This window comes from Felis catus, chromosome C2 (genome assembly GCF_018350175.1).
Source record: "Felis catus isolate Fca126 chromosome C2, F.catus_Fca126_mat1.0, whole genome shotgun sequence".
NCBI lineage: Eukaryota > Metazoa > Chordata > Mammalia > Carnivora > Felidae > Felis > Felis catus.
The window spans coordinates 122676275-122699300 of record NC_058376.1 but is presented as its reverse complement, the minus strand read 5'-3'; the positions used below and the strand labels follow the sequence as shown (position 1 = coordinate 122699300).

Below are 23026 nucleotides of genomic sequence, written 5' to 3'. Positions count from 1 at the left end.
AGACAGAGACAGCAGAGCATTAAAGCAAGTACAATGCGGGTGCCTGGGTAGCTCAGTCGGTTAAGCGTCCAGCTCTTGGTTTTGGCTCAGGTCATGATCTCACAGTTCATGAGTTCAAGCCCCACATCGGGCTTCGGGCTGGCAGTGCTGAGCCTGTTTGGAATTCACTCTCCCCCTCTCTCTGTGTCCCTCCCCTGCTCACTCTCTGTTTCTTTTTCTAAACAAATAAATAAACCTAAAAGAATTAAAAAATAAAGCAAGCACAAGGCCCTTCTCAGCACGAAGCTAGTCTTAGAGCCAGGATTGGATGTCCCACCTCACTGATTCCTCACCTCCTCCTGTCTCCTTCCAGCTGAATGTCCCTCCCCATAGTTACAGACCTATAGCAGCAGTTCAGGAAATGTAACAAGAAAAAGAATTCAGAAAAGCAAGGAATTCTTTCTGGGGTTTGGCTTTGGAGTCAGGTGGGCCTGGCACAAGTCCCGAGTCTCCCACCTGTATTGTCTCACTTAATCTTCACGACATCCCCAGGAGATGTGGTTGTAATCTCCCCTCATTTTACTTGAGGAAATCGAGGCAGAGTATCTGGCCCAGCGTGCAATAGCTGGTTAACAGAGGAGGGTCTCACACTCTGTTGTCTAAGTGTCATCACGGCCCTACCCAAAACCAGACGAGGGCACAGAAGAACTCACCCCCAGAAGCCACATGGGGAGAGGGGAGAGAAAGTGAGTCTCAGAAGTCAGCTTTTGTTACCATTTTACAAAGGCCTTGGAAGAATCTTTATTTTTTTTTCATTTTTTAACTTTTTTTTTTTCATTTTTTCCCGTTTTTTTATACATATAATTTATTGTCAAATTGGTTTCCATACAACACCCAGTGCTCATCCCAACAGGTGCCCTCCTCAGTGGCCATCACCCACTTTCCCCTCTCCCCCACCCCCCAACAACCCTCAGTTTGTTCTCAGTATTACCTACTCTACAGAAGATCCCTACTCTACAGAAGTTCTGGCCCATGTGACACTACACCCCCTGGAGGACACCCCATGACTCACACAGGTCTGACACTTTCTTTTTTTTTTTTTTTTTTTATTATTTTTAAAAAATTTTTTTCAACATTTTTTATTTATTTTTGGGACAGAGAGAGACAGAGCATGAGCGGGGGAGGGGCAGAGAGAGAGGGAGACACAGAATCAGAAACAGGCTCCAGGCTCTGAGCCATCAGCCCAGAGCCCGACGCGGGGCTCGAACCCACGGACCGCGAGATCGTGACCTGGCTGAAGTCGGACGCTTAACCGACTGCGCCACCCAGGCGCCCCATGACACTTTCTGAGTCATGGCTAGGCTGCTGAGCTGTAGATTGGGGTGGTGGGTACCATCTAAATAGCCTCCTTCCGTCTAAATAGCCTCCTTTGGCCTTGAGAAGCCCCAAGGCCATGGTGGAGACATCCTGGGATTCTATTCTGCTTTCTGGCATTCCCCCTCCTTCTGCAGTTCTGCATTAACCATGCCTTTATTGTCTATATTCTGATGTTTTGATAACTGGGGTCCTGCTGACCCTGGAGGGACTCCCCATCAGGGCTAGCCAATTCCTAGAGATAGGAAACAACTTACCCTTTTGCTTTTCAAATGCAGACCAACCAATCCAGAACCCATACTCCCCCAATCACCCTCTTTATTGGGCTCTCATATCCTGTGCCGCCATATATCACCATCTATCTGCCCTAACCACCCCAGGGCCAGTAGCAGACAACAAGGGACAGCCCCTGTATACCAGAAGCTGCTGAAATTACACAAACTAGCATTTTGGGTGGTCTTTTTTTTTTTAATTTTTTTTTATTTTTGAGAGAGAGAGACAGAGCATGAGTGCAGGAGGAGCAGAGAGAGAGGGAGACACAGAATCACAAGCAGGCTCCAGGCTCTGAGCTGTCAGCACAGAGCCCGACGCAGGGCATGAACCCACGAACCGTGAGATCATGACCTGAGCGGAAGTCGGACGCTTAACCCACTGAGCCACCTGCTTTATAAGACTACATTTTTGGCATTCTTAAACCTGGTTACCATGCTTTGCCCATTCCTTCCCTTGGAAACCACAATAAAGGCCCATGCCCACAGTTTTCCCCTCCTCTGCCTCCTGACTGACCACATTGCTTCTCCCCATGCCCTCAGTGACCTGGCATAGCCCCACTCCTTGGGATCTGTGAGTGTAACAAACGATCTGTTCAATGGAACAGCATCCTGATCTGTTCGCCTTACCTTACTTAAATAAATAAAACCTATATTAAAACAAATGCCCAGGTCACTTCCTCCAGGGAGGCTCCGTTGATCTCTCTACTACTCAGCGTAATTTACTTCTTCTCTGTTCCCTGGGGCCTGCTCTTTGTTCCTCTGTCTGCCTAGAATCTGGCTGCTATCTGTGGCTGCTGCCTTCACTGTGAGCCATCCAGTTAGGGGCTATGAGTCCTACTTCTCAGCCTCCCATGTCTAGGGCTCTGCCTGGCACACAGTAGGTGCTCAGTAAAGACCTGGCAACTGAGAAATGGTAAGAATGATACAAGAATGATAGTAGTAGTAATAACAGTAGCTCTCTGTGCCTGCTGCTCTTCATACCTTTCCCCCAATTCCACAAAGCAACTTTCCCGGGGGTTGTCTTCATTCTACAGATGCAAAATGAGACTCAGAGAGGTTCAGTGATTCATTCAAGGCTACACAGCCAAGAAGTGGCAGAGCTAGGGTTCAAACCTGAGTCTGTCCAGCTGCAGGGTTAACAATCTTGAACTTAATTAAATTGAATCTAACTGAATTGAAGTTAATTCCTCATTGTGTGACCCTGTCGGAGGGTGGCCCTCTGCATGGATTAAGAGGTGGCAATCAGGAGCGTGCTAATGCTCTGAAAATGAACACCAGACATAATCCAGCTGCCAAATGACTTTTTCAAAGCAGAATCTGGATACTTTATGTCCTTACTAAACACCCATTTAAGGCTCTTCACTAGCTTTAAGGTGAAACCCAAACCGCTTACCCTCATCATCTGACCTCTACTTACTTTGCCAGCCCCTCTCTACTTCCTAACCCACCCCCAATTCAGATGCACTGGGTGGTCCTGGGGATAAAGGTGCTTGCTGCTGAGCAAAAGTACCTCCCTAGCTTCTCCCAGTAGGAAAGGAAGTCCCTCGGTGCCCAACTCAAAGTTACCCATCTCCTGGAGAAAGTCCTCAAAGACACCAGATGGCCGACGCCTGCAGAGAATGTGAGAATGTCAGCTGCCTGAACAATCCTGTGCAGGGGGCCACCCCTTCCTGCCCTCCCACGCTCCAGCACCCCCACATCCAGCCAGTCACCTTGCATGAATCCAGCAGTTTTCTAGAACACCTGATGCTTCTTCAGCTGAGGCCACAAAGAGCTGCAGGCCCACGAGCACACAGTTAAGGAGAGAAGCGTGTTTTGACAGACCTGTGTCTTTCCTTTTCATCCTTCGGTGTCACTTGTGAGCCCAGAAGGGGAACAATTCTGAATGTCTTGGATTACAAGAACCCCCAACGCCTGTACTGTCCAGAAGTCTCAGATTTGCTTTTTTCCACCTCTAGGCATCTAATATGAGAGTCCCAAGTGGTTAATATTCTCCTGATAAGAAACATGTGTTCCCCAAATTTAGCAGGAATTATAATAAAATCATTATGTTTCTAAATCCTTAATCCAGGAGGAAGGAGTTTAACTCCTAAAGGCATTCTATTGTTAGCTTTTCCAGGAATACTTATGAGGTAATTGAGCCTGATTTATCAAAACAAGAGGTAGTCTGCTTCCTTTCTCTTCACTTAAGAAAAAAATTGAACCACAGTTCATAAACCAGTCTCCAGGTCCTTTACAAACTGGAAAGACTTTATTTCCGAGCAGTACAGCTCAGAGAAGTGTGGGAAGCTTGTAAAGCAGGGTGTGACACTTTCCTATTGTGAGTCTTCAACTCACAATTTAAGTAAGGCTAAGGGCTTCCACTGTGTTGGGCCCTTAGCCTTCAATGCTCATAACAAGCCCATGAGGAGTAACTAACTTGAATCTGCAGGTGAGGCAGTGGAGACTCAGGAGTCTGGGTATATATATATATATAATATAATATATATATAATATATATAATACATTATATATATTATATAATATATTATATAGTATATATATAATATATATAATACATTATATATATTATATATATACTATATAATATATATATAATATATTATATATATTATATATAATACATACATATTATATATATTATATATATACATACATATTATATGTATACATACTTATATATGTATACATATATAATACATACATATTATATATATTATATATACATATATAATATGTATTATATATATAATATTATATATTATATTATATGTATATATAATATATATAATATGTATGTATTATATATAATATATAATATATGTATTATATATAATATATAATATATATGTATATATAATATATATAAAATATGTATTATATATAATATATAAAATATATATGTATATATAATATATACAATATACATTATATAGATAGATCTGTCCATATCTGTATATCTATATCTATGTCTATATCTTTATCTATCAGTATAAATCAAACATTCAAAAATGAATCTGTAAAAATTACACTTGTTCTCCCTCCTGGCAAATCCTCAGAATCATGGCTGAGCTGCTGCGAAAGAGCTGCATGGCCTTGGGCAAGTCATACCAGCTGTCAACCATGGCTTTCTCATCTGCACAATTAAGTTAATAATCACTGGGCTGTTGGGAGAACCAAACAAAAGAATAGATGTAGAAGTGCTTAGCACCTTGTAGGTGCTTAATAATTGTACGTCCTTTTAGTTCCTGCAATAAGTGCTATTGAATAAATGATAATTTAACAATAATGTATCTATTGAACATAACCCTTGTGTTTGGTGCTAAAACGAGTCTGCATTTAGTCCCTCCCAAATCCTGGGTAGTAGGCACCACTTTCACATAAGAGGAAGCTGAGGCTCAGGGAAGGTAAACATTTTGCGGGAAGGAGTAAGGGTGGGGTTTGAACTCAGGCACACTGAATTTAGAGGTCATAGTCTTAACCATCTTGCTATCCGACCTCCAGGAAATGAGGATGAATAGACATTTCATGTGACAGAGGCTGAATTTGATGATTTGCCTTTTGCTCTCTCATTCCCCATCCCAAATTCCTTCTTGGAAAATGAAAGATGTTTGTGCGAGCTGCCCACTCTCTCAAGGACACTACGCTCAGAAAGCTTCATCGATTTCTTTTATTATATGGTTGCAAATTTGCCTGCTCCTCGTAAACCCTCAAAAGCAAGCCTCATGAGGTCACCAAAGCAGCTGTAGATGTGATGTTCCCAACTGTCTTTTGTACCTGATTTCTTCCCAAAGAGGAAATTTCACCCCTGCCAGGGGATGGGGAGAGGAATGAACCCTCTACTCGGCCTGTGCCTCCACTCACCTTCCCTTCAATATTTATTTGCTTCTTTATTTTCATTCCTTCTAAAAAGGACCTGAAGTAGAATGTCTCATCAAAGATAACCACCAAAATATCTAGATAGCTGCAGTGCCCCCAGAGTAAAAGGAATCAATACCATGGATGGCTTGGGCTTCTCCAATGAAGAGACTTCCAGAAGGAGGCAATGTGGGAGGAGCTTCTACCAGCAGAAGTAGCAGAACCTCAAAAACTGGTCCCTGAGGCTCACACCAAGGCCTGCTACAAAAAACCATTTTCTCCATATTTCTAGCTGCATCTCTAAAGAAAGGGAGGATCCAGGGAAAGAGGGGTGAGGCAGGGAAGGGAAAAAGGCCTCCTCCTCCTTGATACCATTTCTTGTTATCAGGAGGGAGACTCTTCCATCATCAGTTCTGGCCCAGCTTCCTGCCTGAGAACAAAACGAAAACAAACAAACAAAAAGGAACATGTTATGGGCTGCTGTCAGGCTAGGTGGTTCTGTAGGACTGAGGTCGGGGCCAACCAGGGCAGTACCGGCGACAGGGCAGACAGGCCACAAGTTCTTTCTGTGGCTCAAGAAAGGCTGCCACGGCAGCAGTCACGGCTAGGTATCTGTGGCTCCCCAGGTCCACCCTGCGCTGTGACCTCGATGTAGCGTCATCAAAAATAAACATAGCAATCCCTGCCTTTAAGGAGCATCCAGGTGCTGGGGGAGGCAAGCACACAACTGAATCCTACAGGATTCATTCACACTTTCTACCAACATCGAGTGAGCATCTACTCTGTGCCAGGCACCGGGCATGGAGCGTGAGGGGGACTCGGAGGAACCATGAAGCTTGGAGTCTAATACTGTGTCGAAGGCTGAGGGTGTTGTGGAGCACAGAGGAGTGTATCTACCCAGACTAGAGAAAGTCAGAAAGGTTGCATGGAGTTAACAAAACAGAAAGGGATAGAAAGGGAGCTCTCTATAGAAAAAACAGCATGATCAACTGCACAGAGGCATGAAACATTGTACCTAAGACTCAAGGCTTGTCAGGTGTGGACTGTTTCTGACAGCTCTATGACCTTCAGATGCATCTGACAGGACTTCCTGTCCTCCAGCGGCTCATCTTAATTGAACTTGGGACCTCTGGAGCATGGCTCAGAGCAGCTCCATGATCTCATCCTCCAGGAGGTGACGGGCTAGGCCAGACACAGTTCCTGGGGGCTCTGAGGAAAAGCATGCAATCAGGTACATTCTGTTTCGCATGAAGTCCCTATCCCAATATCCTCCCGTGGTAAGTTCCTGGTGACCAGCCTCACAACCCTGTGTGCAGTCTCTGCTCACGGCACACTCTGAGAAAATCAGACTTAAACTCAGATTCCATGGTTATCCGGAATGGAATGCAGGGGACACCTGTCCCCTTGGACTGAACATCTCCTTCCTTTCCTGCATGCCATGCACACTTGAAGCCCTCAGTCCTCCCTCCAAGTCCACACTTGAGATCCGTGCAATGATTGTGTCCTATTTTATTGATGAAGTGTCTGAGGCTTGGAGACCTTCATTAACCTGCCCAAGAACTTCCTGACCAGGCAGAGTCAAACCAAGATCACTGGGGCATCTGCTTCCGACCTGCTTGTCTGAGTCTTCCCACATACGTTCATCCTTGACATTCAGACCTCAGCTCAAACCAGAATTCTCTCCATCTAAAGAGTCTCTCTCTGTCACGACTTTCCCTTTTATAACACTCACCCTCTCAGATAGAATAGCACAGCCCTCCCCCCAACCCTCACCCCTCACCCCAGCTCCGCAAGGCAGGGACCTTTCCTGACTCCTTCACTGCTGCATCCCTGATCCTCCAAACAGAGCCTAGGACATGGAAATCCTGAACAAACGCGTGCTCAGTGAACAAAGGCATCTGGCTCCTCCCCTGGAATTGCTAAATATGGCAGCCAGTGGCCCACTGGGCACTTGTGAAGAACACTGACCCATTCAGGCCAGGCTTTCTCAGTTTCTCACAGGTGAGCGCAGGCAATGTCATAGCTTTTTATTTCTGCTTCAGCAAAAGGATACCTTCTAGCAAGGTTCTGTGTGACAAACATTTGCGATTCATAAACTAATAGTATCCATAGGTCACATTCCTTGATTCTACCCACACGTCTGGCTTAGGGTCGAACAGACCTCTCAGACACGTGTCCTCACAGAGCGTGGTACGCCTGCCGTCGTCAGCAAGAACTGTTGCCGGTCAGTGTGAGCGTTGCCTGGAATCTGCTCTGACTTTCAATTGCTGCTTTTGCTGTTCCGGTCAATTCATGTGTACACTCTCTCTTGGTGTTTATTTTCGTTGATTGCTCTATTTCGTGTGGTGCCATTTTGATCGTGGTTTTGTTCCTCTCCAACACTTGATCACCTCCAAATTATTTTTCCTCTAAAAAGAAGTCATAAGACCATCAGCCCTCCTTAAGTGAGCCTCGGTCCTGAATGCTTGGGAAAGAATCCTCGCTCCCCACCTCATGACCCCAAGTAATCCTGAACTACTGTGCTCTCATATTTTGTGACAAGACATACGCGTTCCTAAAAAGCACCCCGCTAGACAAAATGGGGAACAGGGAGCGAGGGGCATAACACTCAGAAATGTCATCGGTGACAGATAAAAAGGGCACAAAGAAAAAAATATTAGCACAGTTTTACACACGTTAAAGGGTTCAGAAATATCTAAGTACTACAATAAGCACGGCACTTCCCCTTGAAAAGACCTGGTGTTTGTATGTAGAGAGGACGGGGGAGGGTGACAGTTGGGGCAGTACTGTGGCGGGGCGGACGCAGGGCTCTCTGGATGGGATGGAAATTTGCAACTGCCGGTGCAGGTGGATGTGGCTTATAACGCATAGTGGGCTGCGGCACCGAGAGGTGCTGGAGGTGTGTCCACGGGCGTGTTTTGTGCATTCCTACCTGGCTCAGCGCAGCTGGCTGCCGTTTTCTGCATTCGCCTAGTGTTTCTCCAGTAGGAGATTTTGCCTAGGCAAATGTGAAATTCCCATTATCCTCAAGTCATTCCCTAAGATGTCAATTGCATTGGAACAAATTCACATTTTCAAAGACCGTGTTCCATCAGAACTGGCCGTACCTGATTGCCTTTAATGTTTTCCTCGTTTATTCAGACTGGACCAAGAGGATTGAGTATCAGCCTGGCTCGGGGAGCGTGCCGCTTTTCCCCAGCATCCACCTGGAGACATGCGACGGGGCCGTGTCCTCCATCCAGATCACCACGGAGCTGCAGACCAATTACATCGGCAAGGGCTGCGACCGGGAGACCTACTCTGAGAGATCCCTTCAGAAATTGTGTGGTGGGTAAAAATGATATACAAAGCATATCTTATATTATGAAAGAATTAGCCCCTGCCCACCGCATTGGCATATATACCTCCTGGATGATTATTAAGTTTACTTACTATGATTAGGGGTTCAGATGGCACAGGTCTGGGCACCGGGCACACCTGACCAGGTCCCACCATTTACCAACTGTGTGGCTGTGGGCAAGGCATGGGACAAAGCCTCTTCTCTTCATCAGCAATTAATGACACAAGGCACTTAAGACAACCTACCGTGGAGCCTGAAGAAACACGGGCTCTGTTCCACTGTGTTGATTTTAAAGAGGCACCCGATCAGGGGCCAGGGTGAAGGGTGGTGTCTTATCACTCGGGGAGCGGTCGGTTTCCTCTCCCAAAGGACCCCCTCATAATTTGCAGAGCCCAGGCTAAGTGAGAATGTGGGGCTCTTGTTCAGAAACTCGTAAGAATTTTAAGGCTGCAACAGCAAAGCATTAAACCAAGCCAGGGACCCAGGCCAAGCATGGGACCTATGTGACAGCTTAGGTGGCATGCCAGTAAAGCCATCCTGGCCGCCCATACCAGAGAAGAAGAGCTGGCATGGGGGCGGAGGTGGCCCAGGTGAAGGTGTCCCGGTGTGACAGAAAGGACCCACTGCCTCTGTGAGGCGAAGCCACAGGAAAGGAGCTGCCAAGAGCAAGGAAGCAAGACTGATGAAGGTGCGGCACAAGGAAACCACTTTACCAAGCAGCGACTTTGTGCACCTGCTAGGCTCTTCACATGCATCGCTTGATTTAATTCTCTCATCTTCAGTGCGAGGAGGCTGTTATTCATCCAGTTCTAAAGATGGGAAAGTTGAGGCCCAGAGAGGAAAAATGGCTTGCTCACGATCCCAGTTAGAAGGTGACAGAGACAGAATTTGGAGGTAGTTCTACCTGAATGAAGGCTGTTTAGCTCAATATCTGAGGAGACAGGCCAGGCCTTGGGAGCTAGAATGTAAATCTCTTCAGTCAGCCTGTGGAGTGCTCAGTACAGTGGGAATGGTCCCATGTGCTTGGTAAACCAGACCGTTGATGTGTTGGTTGATGGGCCTTGGGGTGAGGTGGGCGACATATATTTCGTTTGTCTCGTGTTCTCACCAAGAATATTCAGGAACTCCCATTTGATTCCCTAGCTGTGCTGCGGGGAGCTTAGAAAAGAGGTTGCTCTTAGACTAGACCTATATTTGGGGGTAACTATATCTCCACAAAAGGAAAAGGACCCTCCTGGATACAATTCAGGCTCCCATCCACTCCTGGTGACCCCTCCACTACTATTGCTGGGACAGTTTCCCTCCCTCAACATTGCTGTGCACACACACACACATGCACTCATGTGTGCGTGCACACACACACACACACACACACACACACGTCTTCACCCACCCTGCTCTTGCCCAAAGAACCAGGTGCAAATTTTAGAAGTGAATGTGGAATGGACCCTCTTTAGGCTATGTCCCATTTATCATGTCACCAGGCTGTCAGGAAGGCCTGCGGGAATGGGGCTTCTCCAGAACAATGCAGTAGGCTGGGGAGAACATCACAACTTCAATATTCCAGACAGCTCCTGCAAAAATGGATGGAAGGGGCCCACAGTATTCAGCAAACTGCCTCCAGCCCACGTGCAGAGAAGCCATCTCAGACATCTTACTCTGAATGAATATGCCCTTTCGCTCCCCATGCACCTGGATTATAAGTCAACTCGACCCGTGCCACGGTGGGTTACAGCCATTTCCTAAACCCCTCCAGGTTAGAAGGAGATGATGGAATCAGGTTGTTAAAGATCAGATGGGCCCAAGGGCACGCACTTGTGATTTGATTTTGAATGTTGCTGGGGAGAGCAAGAAGGATTTTCTCAGGGAAGAAAGTTTAGAGCAAAATTGCATCTGGTTGTTAACACAGCTTATTCCTTCTGGGCTGCCAGCCTCGCCTTGCAGGAGGCACGTTCATTCAATAAGGAGAGCAGGTTTCCCCCAAGATGTGAGCTTACCTGGTTCCAGGAGCAACCCTTTATTGGGGGAGCGGCGGGGGGGGGAGTCTGGGTGTCTTTCTGGTGACCTCCCCGGTAGTGCCGCCCACTGCCCTATGGGGACTCTGTCCTAGTAACAGGATGGGTAGGAACACTCTTGCCTCCATGTTAGGAGTCTGAATCTTGAATTCCATGGAGGGAGAGCTCTGGAAAAAAAGGCAGAAGCAAATGAGTGAAACCCAGATGCGCATCTGCTGCTAGAGTCAGCTTTGGAGAAGGCAGCTCATCGGACCCCATGCTCTTTCCCAACTGCAAGGGAAATGCAGGCTGGGTCACATATAAAACAGAGTCTGGGTTATCATTCCTGCTCCTGTGGGCAGCTTAGGTTCTGGGAACAAGCTTCCGTGTGTTTTCAGTGGATGGTAGACAAGTTGTTTGCAGGCTCTCCCAACTAAGGAGCAGCCATGATACTTTCAGCCTCAGCAGTCATGCATTTTTCATCTTCCAAATCTTTATTGGTTTTGGATGGAAACAGGGAGACCAATTAGGATGTTATTGCCATGGTCTAAGCAAGAGATAATGAGTTCCTAACCAGGGGAGTGGCAGTAGGGATGCCTTTAAGACAGCTTTAGGAGGCAAAATCAGCAAGCTAACCAATGATTGATCAGCTGTCAGTGAGAAAGAAGAAATTAAGATGACTCTAGCATAAGCCTCTAAGTGGACAAGGGTGCCACCAGCCAGAACCAGGAATGCAGGCAAGAGTAGATTTAGAGGGACTCTGAGGTCAGGTGCCTGTGGAACATCCAGATGTGGGTGTCCAATGCTAGCCTGAGTCTGGACGCTCCTGCGGCCCGGCCTCCACCCAGCAGATCCATCGTCAGAGCCGGTTTCTTCCTGATGTTGCACCTCTTCTTGGCCAGGACACCTCCTCTGACCCCGTGCCTAGCTGGCTCTCATCCCTAAATCTTGGCTCATTTTTCTTCCCACTAGAATCTCTCCCCTCTTCGTCGTCCCAAAACTTTCCCTTCAGTCAATATTCTCCTGCCCACTGTACACCAGGGAGGCTGTCCGAGGGGTGCTTCCTGGGTCCCTTTGAGTTCCGGCAGGGGTGTCTCCATGGAGGGGCATCTTGCATGTCTGGTCATTGCCCACCTGCCTCCTCCACTTGTGATACCGGCTCCATTAGGAGCTGTGATAGAATCCTGGTCAAGGGGAAATCTGACAGTAGCTAGCTCAAAGCCAATTGTCAGCAAGTATCTGACAGGTGCAGTAAAAACAAAGGCGTCCCCTTCAGCTTGTAGAACATAGCCTAAGATGATCCCCCACTAGCCTTGCTTTACATAAAGCCAGGCTTCTTGACGAAGTTGGGCAAACTGCTTATCACTTGCTCTGAATTCAGAGATCAAGATGAAGGGCTCTGTCATCTCAATACCAGACTTTCCAGAAGTGAAGTGTCACAGGACTGCCTTGAGTATGAGATGCCCCATGAAGCCCTTAGGAAGACCTCTTGACCAAATTAAATTTGACATTAACATCAGCCCCAGGAAAGGCCCACGGCGCTGCCCCTAAGTCAGTACATATTATAGGAAATAGAAAAGCGGGCTGTGATGCACATGCCTTTCCTAGCCCGGAGGCCAAAGGCTAGTCCTCCTCAGGATCACGAGGCTCCTGGCAGCTGGCCCACACCTCCACACATGTCACCTGGGTCAGCTGCTTTGTCTCTCGAGTCAAGAACTTTGAGGAGAGGCTCTGTTGCAGGAAAGGCCACAGGATGAGAGCATCCTATTAAATCAAGTGGTGATCTGTCAGAGCACTTCAGATCACCAGACATTAAGTTGTTCTCAGGGCTTATTCATTTGAGAGCCCAGGAGATTTTCATAGCTGATTCGCTCATTCATTCTTTCATTCCTTCATTCGTGTTTTAATTTAACAAATATTTGTTGAGTGTCCAAATGCTGCAACTCTTGAGGTTATATAGAAGTTAATAAGACCGCTTAACAATTCAGTCTTCTGGGGGAGACATGTTAAAAAAAAAAAAAAAAGTTAAGAGGCTCCTGGGTGGCTCAGTCGGTAAAAGTCCGACTTAGGCTCAGGTCATGATCTCACAGCTTGTGAGTTTAAGCCCCACGTCGGGCTCTGTGCTAACAACTCAGAGCCTGGAACCTGCTTCGGATTCTGTGTCTCCCTCTTTCTTGCCCCTCCTCCATTCACACTCTGTCTCTCTTTCCTTCAGAAATAAACATTAAAAAACATTTTCTTGGGGGCGCCTGGGTGGCGCAGTCGGTTAAGCGTCCGACTTCAGCCAGGTCACGATCTCGCGGTCCGGGAGTTCGAGCCCCGCGTCAGGCTCTGGGCTGATGGCTCGGAGCCTGGAGCCTGTTTCCGATTCTGTGTCTCCCTCTCTCTCTGCCCCTCCCCCGTTCATGCTCTGTCTCTCTCTGTCCCAAAAATAAATAAAAACGTTGAAAAAAAAATTAAAAAAAAAAAAAACATTTTCTTGGAAAAGAAAAAGTTAAGATCATCTTCTACTATACCATGAAGCTTAACAGAGCTGCTCTCATTCATAATCATGGTCAGAGGCTTTTGTACCCCAAGAATAGCCCAGCTACAGGAAGCTATTGTCAGTTTCTCCAAGATGCCTTTAAAAGGCTGAGCTTCTAGGGGGTGAGTGTCAGAACCCTAGATGTAGCCAGTACTTCCATTCTCAGAGAGCAGCAGTGGGCCTACTGCTTAAAGGAAAATCAGTACACACCTACTGGAAATCAGATTAAAGGGCAAAGGGCTGACTCATAGAGGATAGTGAGTGGGGAGCTTCTCCATGGATATGCTGATTTCTTTGGCATCATTTAAACAGCTGTCTTACAGCAGCCCTCCCATGTTGGGCGTAAGGATTTTACCTGTAGTGGCCTTGCACAAGCTGGTCAGCAACTGAGTCTCTATGGCCCTGCTTCAGGAGCCTGGCTAACCGCCCCTCTTCCAGGGCCCAGTTTGCTTCACCTGGAGATCCAAGTTCCCAATGGCACGGCCTTGCAGGAACCCTTCTTGTCTGGGATTCCAAAGGTGGAATGACACTCTGAGTAGGGACAACAGCGTGTGAGCTCCTGAAAGGACATCAGAAAGTCCTCCCAACATGTCCGTGTCGAAGGCCTCCGGAAGAAGAACTGGGAGTCGTAGGCTCTGATGTCGGTCACTTACGTGGATAATCAGGATCGCAGGTTATACAGCAGTCACCAGTGACTCTAAAATCATATTGGCTATTGTTATTTTATTGGTGTTTATTATTGGCATATTATTATTTTATTACAAAGGTTTATTTATCGTCTCTACCACATGTTCTTCTTGGGTTGACTGTGGCTCTCTTCCACACGGCCTCCCACCGGGATCTAGGCTAACAGGTAGCCTTTATCTAGAGCACTGTTGATCTCATGATGCACGGAAAAGATGTGGAGAGCCATGAACTGTCTCTTAAGGCTTCTGCCCTGAGAGGACACATCACTTGCACTCACATGTTGTTGGTCAGAACAGGTCACATGGCTCTGTGACATCAGTGGGGCAGAGAAGCATGTTGGGAGCAGGGTGCATTCGACCACCACATAGTCCTAGTATAGCATTTGCCAAGAGGGCCTCCCTGTCCTCCCCTGAGACTCTGCCACTGACCTGTTCTACCCACCAATGGTAAAAGATCTTCTACTGGGTCCCAAAAGGTAGGGCCAACTTCTGTTTGGTTCTTTCCTGGCTTCTCGTCACAGTGCCTGGCATAACCTAGACATTACATGAATATTTATTGAAATAGTATGGAGTTGATATTGCAATTGGAAGAGCATGCCACAGAATGAGGCCCGCGTCTTTTAAAAAAAAAAAAGTTGATTTATTTTGAGAGAGAATGAGTGGGGGAGGGACAGAGAGAGAGAGAGAGAGAGAGAGAGAGAGAGAGAGAGAATCCCAAGCAGGCTCTACACTGCCAGCACAGAGCCTGATGTGGGACTCAAACCCATGAACCATGAGATCATGACCTGAACCGAAATCAAGAGTCCGACACTGAACTGACTGAGCCACCCAGGTGCCCCAGAATGAGGCCTGTGTCTTTGATTACAATGATTCCTGGACCCTGAGACCCTCCACTTATTCCTGCCCTGTGGCAGACCCCGAGGAGGCATGACCTGAGGCTCCATGTCAGTTACCATTGCCACAGGCCCAGCTTGAGGTGCTAAGAGCACTGCCCTCACCAAAGTCATCCAGAGCAGAATGCAAACCCTGCAATTAAGAAGTTCAGGGCCCCTGGGCTCCATTTTTGCTTTCACAGCACAGTGTGTCCTGAAATCTATCTCATTCATACATCTTTATCTAATTGCTGGCTCAGAGAGGCTTCCCCATTCTATGCCTCGGGGACCTTGACTCACACCTCAACTCTGGTTCCAAGTCCGCCACGCTTAACCTGCAACTGCTGTGCACCGAAACAGTGTGGACTCTAAGCAGCCGGGTGGGTCCCAGGGACCTTCACAGAGGATTCCCAAAGAGCTCCTTAAATACACCCTGATTCCAGATGATGCGGCACCATCTTTGCAAGTGACGCGTCCTGTTTACCCACAGCTTTCCCTGAGATCCCTTGAGGAGAGGAGAGAGAGAGAGGAACTTTGGGAGAAAGTAAGTCTCTCTTAGTTTGTTTAAGTGCGCCGAGAAATGAAATACAAGCTGTTGAGTTTGGGGAAGTCTGCACCATCTGGTTACTTACAGCTTGATGCTTTCGGGTAGGCAACATCTGTGGGTTAGGCAGGGTGGCCCCGCCGCTCCCCTTGCCATGGAATCAGGGAAGCCTACATCAATGGCCTTACCAGGGCACATGCTGTCTTCACCATGACTGTCTATGGACAGCCACCTGTGTAGGAGGGTGGGATCCCAGGGGCCTATGCTGTGCGCTTGGCAAGACACCATGCTGCATGGTAGAATGAACGTTAGCTGGGCCTGCCTCTAGCTAGCTGTGTGGCTCTGTGACCTTGGTCAAGTCACTTCCCTTCTCTGGGCTTTGATTTCTGTTTATAAAATGTAGCACAGGTTACAAGATCTCCCTCCTGGTTCATTGAGGCGGTGCAGTGGGGAGCCTGGGCTTTGGAGCTGCAAAGCCCTGGTGATGGGCGCACTCAGTAGCTGGTTGTGATCCTGGGCTTACTGAGCCTCAGGTTCTTACCTGTAGACTGGAATCATAATAGTATTCACCATGTAGATGAATGATTAAGCAAAAGCATTGTAGTACTTAATTCAGGTCTGGTGCTCAGTGCCCCAAACCAGTCCTTAGGAAAATAAATAATAGTGGTATGGTGCAAAGCTGGCATTGGCAGCTACCAGGCACACATGTTCGCACTGGTTCTGCTACACTGCACTGGATTCACTGGCCTGAGCTGGAAGTGTAGGAGCCCAGAGCACTCAGCCTGCATCTCTCTGGCCATCTGGAATTTCGAGAACTGACACAATCTCTGAGAGTGCCCCGTCACGGGGCCGTCTTCACACTGGACAAATCCTGGTCTCAGAGCCAACTCACCTGTGGGTCCAAGAAACAGTTGCCATGTTGCATTATTCTGAGGGTTCTAAGAAAATGAAATTGCTCCAAAAGATCACGTATCTCCCACTCCCCAACCACCCTCAAATCTCTGCCTGCTACCACCCATATAGATTTCTTTCCGATACCTTTGGAGGGTGATAACCCTTAAGGCTTTGTAAGGCATTAAAATATTACTGTGAATCAACCTAGCAGAGAAATAAAATACATACCAGACAAGGCTTCAGGGACATTAGATAAGAAGAAGGAAATATTGGGGCTCCTGGGTGGCTCAGTCGGTTGAGCATCCGACTTCGGCTCAGGTCATGATCTTACAGTTTGTGGGTTCGAGCCCCGCATCAAGCTCTGTGCTGACAGCTTGCTCAGAGCCTGCAGCCTGCTTCAGATTCTGTGTCTCCTTCTCTCTCTCTGCCCCTCCCCGGCTCATGCTCTGTCTCTGTCTCTCAAAAATAAATAAATGTTAAAAAAAAATTTTTTTTAAAAAGAACAAGTAAATATTGATGAGAGGTGTGGGGACAGACATAAGGCTGAATGGGCAGGCTTACCTGGGCATTGGATAGATGGCCAGAAGTATCTCATGGAGGCCCTGGGTGGGAAGAAGGGCAGTTATAAACATTAAATGAGTGTCTATTAATGGCACTGTGTATCAGGCATGGTACCAACCCCAAAACCCTAGGAAATACACATGTAAATAATGCAGTCAATACTGCCCACACTTTCTCCTTGATAAGCATAAGCCGCAGGGTGATCATGGATTGGCAGACAGGAATCTCCCACCCTCTCAGACTCTGTGGTTCCTGGAGGCCTGTCCTAGGGTGAGTCCGTCACCCTAAACAAAGCCTCTGGCTCTAAGGATACTTATTTTTCACATAGCATAACTTTCAGCTGCAAACCAACAGGTTCTCAACTCTAGACTTGATCATCTGTTCTAAGGCTAGAGGGAAAACTAACTGCTTGAACCTTTCCCAAGAAGTATATTGGTTTCTAATATGGCACCTTCCTGAAAGGTTCTCAAAGGTCATTTTAACCATAGGAGATGTTGGTGGTAGCTGACTTTGGAACCCAATCCCTAGGTGAGACGAGATTCTGATATACAGAATTCAGATGTCCAGTGACCTCTGACAAAGATCCGGTAATGCACGCAACCACTGTCCATTAAGCCCATCAGCTTTTACGACTGACTGGTTGGAGCCATCCTGGGAGAGCACTGGCTTCCTGCACCATGCACACCTTATTCCCTGACAGTATCAGGAAGCCCCCGATCCTTATCCTTCCCTAAAGAGCTGAGCCCTGCTCCTGTGTGGGACATAAAGATGCAGAGAGCTCTGCTGGCAACTTTTGAGCTTCAATGGGAAGCCGGTGGACCCCCAAGGGTCCTCCCAGCGGAGGCATCCAGTCTTCTCTGCCAGGCTGGCCACCCCTGCCCCCCTCAGCTCTGCCCTCCACAAAGCTGTTGGTGTGAATTTCCTAAGACATAAATCTACCTGGGACACTCCCACTGCTTCAGGCTTAGTCTTCGTGCATTACCCTGGAATCATAACAGTAGCAGAAATAAAAATAGTTACAATAGTAAGGAGAAAGTCACAGGTAACATGGAGTGAGCGCTCACCACGTGGCCAGCATGCTGCTTCAGGCTCTAATGCAGGCTCCCATTCAGTCCTCACAACCACTGGGAAGGGAGATGTCACAGCAGGAGCTGGACAGGCAGAAAGGCTAAGGGACGTGCTCACAGTGCCAAGGTCAGCAAGTCATGTTACAAGGCATCAAATTCAAGTTTGCTAACTTCTGAACCTGTGTTCTCGACCACTGTACCGTTTGGCCTAAACATAATGGTTGTAAAAAAAAAAGAAAAGTGTGGTGGGTACAAAGTGGCTCACACTCCTTATGGCATCGGGACCTAGAACTTTCCCCAATCACAGCCCTGATCACACTGTGTCACAGCTGTGTGTCCACTTGTTGGCTCTGAGCTGCCCCAGGTCAGAGGCTGTGCTGATTCACCTTTACATCACCAGTGCCTAGCAGGGGTCTTGGCACATGGTCGGGGCTCAATAAATGGCTCATGGGTTAATGGATGGATGAATTCATTGGTCCACATCAAACTCTGGCCTTCTCTGGGAACTTCTCTGCTTATGAAAGCCCACCATTCTCATTTCCCTAAATTCCAGCACCGTTTTCCTTATATAATATAGCTCATTGCACCTTATCTTGTCACGTATAACATTTTTGTCTGCATGTTACTGATGCTTTCACCTCTGCAGACCATAAGAAACTCGGGGAGGAGGAGGGCAGGTGTGGCCTTTGGCCTTTTTTTTCCTGACTCACCCAGCTCCAGGTTGGCTTAGATCTCTAAGTAGATACACTGAGTAGTTCATCCTGACCCAGGAGCAGAAAATAGAAGGTGAGGACACCCAGCCCGTGAAGAATAACGCTTTGTTCTTTCTGTCTCCCGTGCACTGCAGGAGCCTCCTCTGGCATCATCGACCTCTTGCCATCCCCCAGCGCGGCCACCAACTGGACAGCAGGACTGCTGGTGGACAGCAGTGAGATGATCTTCAAGTTCGATGGCAGGCAAGGGGCCAAGATCCCTGATGGGATTGTGCCCAAGAACCTGACAGACCAGTTCACCATCACCATGTGGATGAAACATGGCCCCAGCCCCGGTGTGAGAGCCGAGAAGGAAACCATTCTCTGCAACTCGGATAAGACTGGTGAGTCTGGAGCCCACCCCTGCCGGTGGCTGCCCCTTATATCCCAGCTGGTTAGGCACGGACGCAGACACAGAGGATGTGGGAGGAAAGCAGGAGCAGGATGGGGGCCTGGGAAAATATTCTTGTGTCTGGTTTTCTGGCTGCTGATTTTCTGGGCTTGGGGTAGAGCAGGACCAGGAAAGGGGGGAAGAGTAGAGGCACAGACACAAGGCAAAAGCTGAGACTGGTAGTTTTCAAACTGGGTTCTTCAGAACTCCAGCCTCCCCAGAAGTAACCTAGGGCTGCTACACATGAAGGGGGTGGGCGTCGCTGGTGGGGGACACCGCATCCTTACTTCAAGCAAGGCAGCTTCACCTTCACTATGTTATAGACAGTAAGACTTCCAAAGGTTTATTTTCAGTGAAAAGGTCCTGCTCATTTTCAAAGTCACCGAATGGTAGCTGACTTTGGCAAGGCGTTTTCCCCACATTAAGCCTGCACAAGGCAGTTCACAGCTTAGTGGTTAAAAGCATTCCACCCCTTATTGGCCATATGACCTTCAGCAAGTTGTTTAACCTCTCTGTGCCTCACTTTCCCTTTCTATAAAATGGGTATTATAGTGTCATCTACCCATAGGATTTTTATCAGGATTAAATGACTTAATGTACATATAGTGCTTTAGAACAGTACCTGGCACATAGGAAATTCAATCTGTGTTAGATGTTACTGTTCAAGATAGTCTCTTACATCTCTACAAACAAGTTTATGAAAGCATTATTGTGTTTCCCATCTTGAGGATAAGGAAACATCCTTGAGAGGTTAATAACTTTCCCAAGTATATAGCCAGTATCAGAACTGGAATGTAAGCTCAGATCCAGCTGACTCCAGTCCTGTGCACTTGTCACCACACCCCACAGGTACACACATACACACACACACACACACACACACACACACACACGCATGCACACACACAAACCCATGCACATGCATGCAGGCATACACACTTATTTGGGTATCTTATGCAAATTTTACAACTCTATCTTTTTTTTTGATGTTTTTATTTATTTTAGAAAGACAGAGCATGAGTGGGGGAGGGGCAGAGAGAGAGAGGGAGACCCAGAGTCTGAAGCAGGCTCCAGGCTCTGAGTTGTCAGCCAGAAACTGGCGCAGGGCTCGAACTCACAGACCGCGAGGTCAAGACCCGAGCCGAAGTCAGTTGTTCAACCAACTGAGCCACCCAGGCACTCCACCAGCACTCCACGTTTTCTGTTTCAGTCACTCCTTATATTACATGTTAGCGTACTTCCCAGATGCAGAAACTGAAACAGAGTTGTCTGGCTTTTCCTAGTCCTAAAGTAAGTCTGTGTCAGATTGGTTGTGCCGAGGGTCAGTTTTTCTGGGACTTTCATGCCAGAAGGACTCTGTAGACATGCATGAGGTCACACTGAGGTTTGGGACCAGGTTTAGAGCTCAGCCCACAACCCCAGGAATCAGCCTGCGGTGTGGTTCGTGCAGTGCCTGGCAGGGCGCTCCCCGTCACAACCCAGGAACCCGTATCAATAAGACAACAGGACAGGGCTGTAGGTACCAGCGCAAAGCGGCCCCGCCCTGGCTGGGGTTAGCGGCCACACACATATAATCCTTTCTGAAATGTATCAAATACCCCCGGGAGGCAGGTCAGACAGATGTCAGTGTTCCTGCTTACAGAGGAAGAAATTGAAATATCAAAGGTTGAGTCACTGGCCCAGGGTAGCACCGCCGGTTACCCAGAGAAATGGGATCAGACCGGGCCCCCCGGGCCCAAGTTCCACACGCAGGCTCTGGGTCCAGTGGTTCTCAACGGCTACACAGGAGAATAACCTAACCCGGATGCTTGTGAAAGTGCACAGATGCCAGGGCCCCACCCCGGCGCAGTAAGTCAGACTTTCTAGCGGATTCCTTTGTACAGCCATGGCTGAACATGCCACCTTAAATAATGACACTTCACTCTCGTCACACCAGTCCACCCCACGGCACATCGACACCTTCAAGTCAGCGAGACCTGGTGCTCCCGTGCCTTGGCCAAGCATATGCAACAACACTTTGCAAGCAGCTCAACCCTGGCACAGAGAAGCTAGGGAAGGTTTTCTCTAAGTTCTTTGACTTAAAAAATAAATAATCTATAAATACCTTCTTGCCCTAAAAAAAAAAAAAATTTTTTTTCAGGAATGGACTAAAGCTTTATTAGGCTTTTATATATCAGAAACATTTTTTTCAAGGCATGTTTGTATCAGAAAACCTCAAAAAAACACAGAAAAGTATAAAGAGGAATGCACAAATCCCCTAAAACTCTAATACTTAGAGATATCTTCTGATTATATCTGGCATATGTCATTACCAAATAAAATCTTATTTTTATTTCTATGTATATGTAAGATGTCCTTATAATTTTCCATCTATTTTTATAATACATGTGACACTATCATGTTCTCTGGGGTTTTTTTAATGTAACATTACATCCAGATCATTTTTCTTTGTGATAAAGTATTTCTTAAAGATATGAATTACATAACAATCCAAAATTCTGTCAGGGGGCTTTAGTATTTCATTTTTTTAATGTTTATTTATTTATTTTGAGAACAGAGGGAGAGAGAGAATCCCAAGCAGGCTCCACACTGTCAGCATAGAGAATAACACAGGGCTGTGATCTCACAAACTGTGAGGTCATGACCTGAGCTGAAACCAAGAGTCAGATGCTTAACTGACCGAGCCACACAGGCGCCCCTATTATTTCAGTTAACTGGCTTCTTTTTGTTAGACATTTAGCTGCAACAATGACCAGGGGTCATGAGAAGAAATGGAGTCGATTTCTGAGTGTGCCATATCCCTAGCCCACTGAATAAACCAGTGACCTTGGTAGGGATACTGACTCCAGGAACCCAGGCTAACAGAGGGAGAAGGAGGAAGAAATTTCCTAGGCTAGAAAATGCTCCAGACCTCCATTCATTCTTCTTGTTCCCTTCCTCACCCGCAACTTTTCCTGGCTCCAAATAATATTAAATGAGAAAAGTCCTTCTTTCTCTATTTTTCTGACAGTAGACAACAGATAACAGAAATTACTTGGTCACCTGGACCTTGGCCTAGGCCAAACCTACAACACTGGCAACTGCTTTGCACATATTTCCTCACTGTCTCAACTAAGATGCTTTTGGGGTATCTGTGGGGCTCAGTCAGATATGCTTCCAACTTCGGCTCAGGTCATGGTTTCATGGTTCATGAGGTCAAGCCCCGGGTTGGGCTCTGTGCTGACAGCTCAGAGCCTGGAGCCTGCTTCGAATTCTGTGTCTCCCTCTCTCTCTGCCCCTCCCCAGCTCATGCTCCATCTTTCTCTGTCTCTCAAAAATAAACATTAAAAAAAATTTTTAAAGATGGTTTCAGTTATAAGAAATAGGAAATATGGACCAAACTGATATCAAATAATCAAAAAATCAAAATAATAAAGGGAACATAGAGTTCTTTTAATTGAAAATGTCCAGAGCTATGACAGCTTCAGGCGAAGTGTGATCAAGGGCTTGGCCCTTTCTGCTGCAGTTTCTCAGATCTGCCCCATGTGTGTACAATTTCATGTTAGCAAACGTGGCTGAAGCAGCTCCATGCCTCCCACAAATGTAGACAACTTTTAGAGAGAGAGTGTCTCTTCTATTTGCTTTCTGATAAAAGAGAGTTCTTTTTGGGGCACCTAGGTGGCTCAGTTGGTTAAGCATCCAACTCTTAATTTCGGCTCAGTTCATGATCTCAAGCCCTGTGTTGGGATCTGCACTAAGCATGGAGCCTGCTTGGGATTCTCTCTCTCCCTCTCTCTCTCTCTCTCTGTTTCTCTCTCTCTCTGTCTCTCAAAATTAAATAAATAAAACTTAAAAGAAAAAGATTTTTAAAAAAGGAGAGTTCTTTTTTAGAACCACTCAGAAAAGCTCCTGAATCACGGGCTTGAACTGAGTCACTTT

At 47.0% G+C, this 23026-nt stretch overlaps 1 protein-coding gene across 3 annotated transcripts in view; it reads left to right on the top strand.

The window, feature by feature from the left end:
* Nucleotides 1-23026, top strand: part of CLSTN2 (calsyntenin 2) — a 616602-nt gene that overhangs the window by 490188 nt on the left and 103388 nt on the right. For all 3 annotated transcript variants that reach the window (XM_003992052.6, XM_019810639.3, XM_019810642.3), the window contains 2 exons: nucleotides 8625-8810; nucleotides 18813-19061. In XM_003992052.6, coding sequence (XP_003992101.1) covers nucleotides 8625-8810; nucleotides 18813-19061 — 435 coding nt within the window. The remainder of the gene's footprint in view (nucleotides 1-8624; nucleotides 8811-18812; nucleotides 19062-23026) is intronic.